This window comes from Larimichthys crocea, chromosome XII, assembly GCF_000972845.2.
Source record: "Larimichthys crocea isolate SSNF chromosome XII, L_crocea_2.0, whole genome shotgun sequence".
Classification (NCBI taxonomy): domain Eukaryota; kingdom Metazoa; phylum Chordata; class Actinopteri; family Sciaenidae; genus Larimichthys; species Larimichthys crocea.
Genome location: NC_040022.1, coordinates 17,422,298 through 17,427,652, shown reverse-complemented (window position 1 = coordinate 17,427,652; position 5,355 = coordinate 17,422,298). Strand labels below are relative to the sequence as shown.

The following is a 5,355-nucleotide window of genomic DNA, read 5'->3' as shown; positions in this document are numbered from 1 at the left end:
TTGTATCAAGCATACACTCAGCAGTATTACAGTACATGTAATATTAGAGTTACTATAATTACTAGTTTTCATCTTATAAATAGCATTCAACAACATACAAGTCATCATTATGACTCATGTTTTTCTTCAAGCCTGATAATATTAAAGTGTCTGAAGCCAAACAAACAGAAATGCCTCATGTACGCTAAAATTATTCAAGGTAATTAAACCCAAGTTTAATTGATATAGGGTTACATTGTCAAGTTACCTTATTTCTGACCCTCATGTGACTCTTGACCCTGCAATCAAACATTTGAGATTCAAACACTGACATGTTGTAAATACTGTATAAGAATTAGCTAAAAGCAAAATTCCACAAAGTTAACCATCCATCCATTATCTGTGACCTCTTATCCTCATCAAGGACACAGTGGGGCTAGAGCCTATCCCAGCTGACTTTGAGCAAGATGTATGAAGTCATGTAAAAAATTTAATTGAAAAAAATTGAAGCTTGGGAATCTGAGATGTTATTTCTAACAAAAAGACAAATAAATACACATTAAGCACCCCCTATGGTCAGCTCAATGTACAGCAGCTGTAGATGTAGATACTTCATATATGAACCTGTCAAAGGTTTTGGAGGACTGGAATTTATAAGAACGGGAGTAAATGTATGGCCACACTGACCCTACAAAAGGATAGTTTATTATATTTCATTTTTTATGGAATTCAGTTCAGTGCTTCAGTTACTCACAGAGCAGATCAGAACTACTGCCAGATAAATTGAATATAATAATTTGTAGTGTAAATCTCTCAGTGAAGATTGAAACACTCCATACAAGATGAGACAAAGTAACCCAGTTACTGAGGATTTGTTTGACACAACATCTGACAGTTTGTGTTACGTAGAATCGTGCCTGGAGCCATCGTTCGCTCCCACACCCACATGTGCTCACTGTAACTAGACTGTAACGAAATAAAAAAAACACAAACGACCAAACATGGACGCATACAGAGTTTGGACATGAAACCATGAACTATATACACCCACACCAAATATAGCATCTATAGCCCTGACACATTTACAGTCAGAAACAAGAGCACTGAGAGCCATTTCATTTACATGCAAATTGACACCCACCAGTCCACCACACACCACTACTCTTCTGCCTGGCATGCATGTGTGTGTGTTTGTGAATGTGTGTTCACACATGTGTGTGAGCAGAGTAGCTGTTCTGCTGGCACTCAGTGAAGGTGCTATCCTGTCCTGCTGCTTCTCCCGCTCACTAAAACTAGACTCAGAGAGATAGTGGCTCTGATTTTATTTTCCATATCCGCTTTAGCAGCTTTTCAGTTGACAAAACATGAAGGGCACGAAGAGGAGCCTATTAAAGAGGCCCCATGCAGTCGTATGTTTGTCATCTCATGAGCACTGGCACTGGGTAATGATGGGCTGGAGTCCTGGAAGTGTCCTCTGATCAGATTTTTCCTCTTGTCTCAGGGAGATAAAGGATCACTTGAGGTGACTGAGCATTTTACAATAATTGCATTGAGAAGCTGATCATCGGAGAAGAGAAATGTTACTGAAATACAACTGTAATGACTGAATTACATATATATAACGTTGAAATCCAACAGTGACAACCCTGAGTTGACAGAATGGAGCAGTCCTTCAGTGTCTGCTGTGATGGGTGTTACTGTCGGATGAGGAAAAGCAGTGCAAGAAGTACATCGCTGGAAATCAGATATCTCTCGCTCTCTGCTGGTTAAAACAAGGTACTGCATTACATCGCTTCCTGCATGCACCCAGTTTCATGTGTAGCTATTTTAGGTTGGTTTCATTTTATTTTACATGTATGTACTTTCAACATAATTTGAATTACTTGATTTGGTCTAATTATAGGGGAAGGTTTATATGCAGTTGTTGATTTTGAGAAGAATTTCCTCTAAAGAATTGCTCTATTTAAAACACAACATAATATTTATTAATTACTCTTCTGTTATTCAAAACTTTTCTACTATTCTCAGAGACAGGTAGACACATTTTTTCATGTTGAGCTGACTTAAAGACTGTCCAAGCAAGGAATTACAATATATTTCCCTATATTTCCCAATAATTAGTACCATATTACATAGTTCTTTCCAGGAAACTTCAGAGGAAATTACAGACCTGTAAAATATAATGTTACCACTATTATGAAGTTAATTTCTGCTAATTTAAATGTTCTCAAATGTCATAATAGCTGTTTATTACTTACTTATTATTATACAGAATGTATCATTACAACAAGCTCAAAGACACAAACACACTTTTATTGTTTATGTAGAACCAATTGCTTGCTAGACATAGCCAGTTGCTATTATCACAGTGTTATAATTTCTAACTATCTGTATTTAGGAACCTAACAAACCAAATTATCTGCTTACAATTTGATCTAAATCTTAAAATCATTTTTCAGTGTTTTGTCTGATAAAAAACAATTACACACACAGAAAAAACAAAAAAAACAAAAAAAACAATTGTACTTACAACATAATCCATCCCTCCCAAATAAAACCAATTAACCAACCAGTCACTGTGGGCTGATTTCATTTGCTATTAAAAGTAATTTAGTGAAGGCTGCAGTATAGAGTGGCAGATAATCAGCAACGCATTTGATTATCCATTGAGAGAATTATACACTTAGTGTGAGAAACTGTCCGGCTAACAGAGATTATTTCTGTTATTATGGAGCTGAATGGCTCGCCCAACGGACTCAATCCGATTTAGTGCTATCAGACAGCGCACCAGAGTTGTAAACTGCACTCACACTGTCACATTACTCAGAAATAGATCTTATAGTGTGTCCATGTGTCTGCACATTAAAATGTAATCTAGTTTAATTGAGGCATTTGCAGTCATAAGGTTAATTTCTCTGCAGGTTTAATTACGCTAATTAACAATGAAACAGTTGATTTCAGAAGTATGTTTTGATTGGTGTGTCGCTGGTTAGTTCATTCAAATAAGATGTAGATGATGTTGACTGATCTAATCTACTAAACTGTGAAATTAACTGATGACAGATGAATTGCAGGAAGACATGTACTCAGATTTTCTATTAATACTGCAGACTGGAAATATTTCCATACAGCAGTTTAAGCCTTGTACATTTATAGAAATGTCACATTTAAAGTTAAAGAAAAACTTTTTTTTAAAGCAACTCTACATTATCAACTAAAAAATGTTTTAATGAGTTTTAAAAAATTCTTCAGCTCAAATCAGGCACATTGTTCTGCAGTGGTTTGTCATCAGCTGAGGATCAAACCAGGAACCTTCTTGCTTTGAGGCAACAGTTTGCCATTTTAGCCAGTCACGATATGTCAGCTTCTTCCATTTTGACCATTCCTTTCTTTACATGTATCTTGCAAGCCTCCCAACTTTGTGGATGTCCAGTACTAAATTGCTGGAGTATCCCTTTAATGTGACTATCCTGTTACAGTTTTAATCGGGGAAACATATCACACAAAAAACAAATAAACTTTCATGAATAATCATCAAAAGCTTTATTCCAGTGCTGTTTGAGGGTTGCAAATAAACTTTTTCTACAATGAAGCAGAGCCAATAAATTATATTAACACAAAATAAAAAACCTGTGTACACTGTGATTTTGTCCTGCAGCATGGCATAGTAAATAATTTATTAAATCATTAAAAACAGAGCACAATCATTCTTGTCAAAGATTAGGCAACTTGGTAAATAACCTTGCAGCACAGATCATTTTAAGACAATGTTTTATCGTAGGACAAGTTAGGGAGTCACATCTAGCAAAACTGGATCAACTCTTTCATGCTGCATCCTTTCTCACAGCAAATATCAGATATTTTTCCAGCAGCTCGTCTAATCCGAGTGGACACGGGGTACCAGTGAGGAGCCAAGGAGAAGACATCATTCTTCCCGTCAGACTCTGGAGCAACATGGACCGCCTCTGTAGCCTGTTGCTCCTCTGTGGAGGTGTCCCGGTCCCCTGTGCAGAGGACACGTGGAAAGACATTTTGGACTTAGAGTGAACACTGAGAATTTGTAGTTTTGTGTTCAAAACCCTCTTGTGAAACTCTAAATGGAAGAACTAGATTGTACCAATATAAAATTAACTCAGTGATACATGAATATGCAGTGATTGCATGAATATACAAACAGTAAAGCAATGAGGGCAAACAAGACAGGAATACAGAGCAGACTAGACTTTTTAAAAAAAAAACCTGAATGTCACTTGAACATGATAAATAAAAGTGAATAAAATAAATGAAATAAATAAAATGTAATATCTAAAATCTGTCTCCAAATGTTTAAAATATAAAATGTTTCAAATCTATCTATTTCGATCCACAGTACTGAAGGCTTAAATGAGCCATAGTTCTCAATCAATGTAAAGTACTTACAGTGAGAAGTGTACTGATGTTGCAGCTCTATGTCTGGGATGCTTCTCCTTAGCCGAGAGTTACCACAAGAGGAGACGGCAAGACGTATCAGCTCTCTCCCACACATCCTAATCCTCTCCTGGGCATGAGCCACACACACTGCAGCTACCAGCACCACCATCAGAGACACCAAACACTTCGCAGCAGACATTGTATGATGTCTTACTCCCTGGGTGGTCAGTAGAGAAAGGAAGGTGAAGTTTGAGTGTGTGAAGATGCGCGGTGACTTATGAGGTGAACTTGAGGGGGTTTATATAGTCAATGTGTGTTACCCGTAGAGGTGGTTTCAAAAGTGCTGAGGTCACAGTTTTTTTCGAAAGATGTATTCAGCCTTGGTGAAGAAAAGCATGTCCTGATCTGAGCTCAGCATGGGAGTGATGCAGAGTCTCCTCAAGGCTGAAACTGTCATTGAGATAAAAAACAAAAACCTGGTTTGGTGAGCCACAGCTTGGCCTTAGAAACTTCAGAAGTATTAGGCGAGAACTATTGTGAATTGTTTTGGACATTGAGATAAAACATCATACATACAGTCAACAGAGGTCTGAGTTTGGTCCATTGAGAGCTCTAAATGTTAAGCTGAGATGGAATTTAAGCAGTTCAGATGCTAATGAACCGTGCTAACAGATTTTAGGGTTCTTCACTGACGTCCATAAAATCCTGACTTACTCACACCATTTACGTATGTTTGTTTGGAAATTGTCAAAACATCATAATTTGTGTATTACAGTGAACTATTTTCCTTGAATATGAGTTGCATTTACAGCTTATCTTGACACATTTTGATAAATGGGAGCTAATAGGAACAGAGTGTGAATGGCAAAAAGATATCAAGGATATTGACGTAACTATTCACACACATGGTCTCTCCAGGTCGTACTGTAGTTGCACAATCATGCTCGTGATGACTGGTTCATATTT

General features: G+C 37.1%; 1 protein-coding gene across 1 annotated transcript; it reads right to left on the bottom strand.

The window, feature by feature from the left end:
* Positions 1 to 3,513: 3,513 nt before the first annotated feature.
* insl3 (insulin-like 3 (Leydig cell)) lies at positions 3,514 to 4,651 on the bottom strand. Its single transcript, XM_019274152.2, has 2 exons — positions 4,399 to 4,651; positions 3,514 to 3,983 (listed from the first exon to the last, which is right to left on the bottom strand). The coding sequence occupies exons 1-2, from the start codon at positions 4,586 to 4,588 to the stop codon at positions 3,781 to 3,783; spliced, it is 393 nt and encodes a 130-aa protein (XP_019129697.2). The 5' UTR covers positions 4,589 to 4,651; the 3' UTR covers positions 3,514 to 3,780.
* Positions 4,652 to 5,355: the final 704 nt, after the last annotated feature.

Coding starts and splice junctions, on each gene's coding strand:
- insl3 (XM_019274152.2), bottom strand. CDS start 4,588: ATGTCTGCTGCGAAGTGTTTGGTGTCTCTGATGGTGGTGCTGGTAGCT. Junction 3,984..4,398: donor ACATCAGTACACTTCTCACT/GTAAGTACTTTA, acceptor TCCTCTGCACAG/GGGACCGGGACACCTCCACA.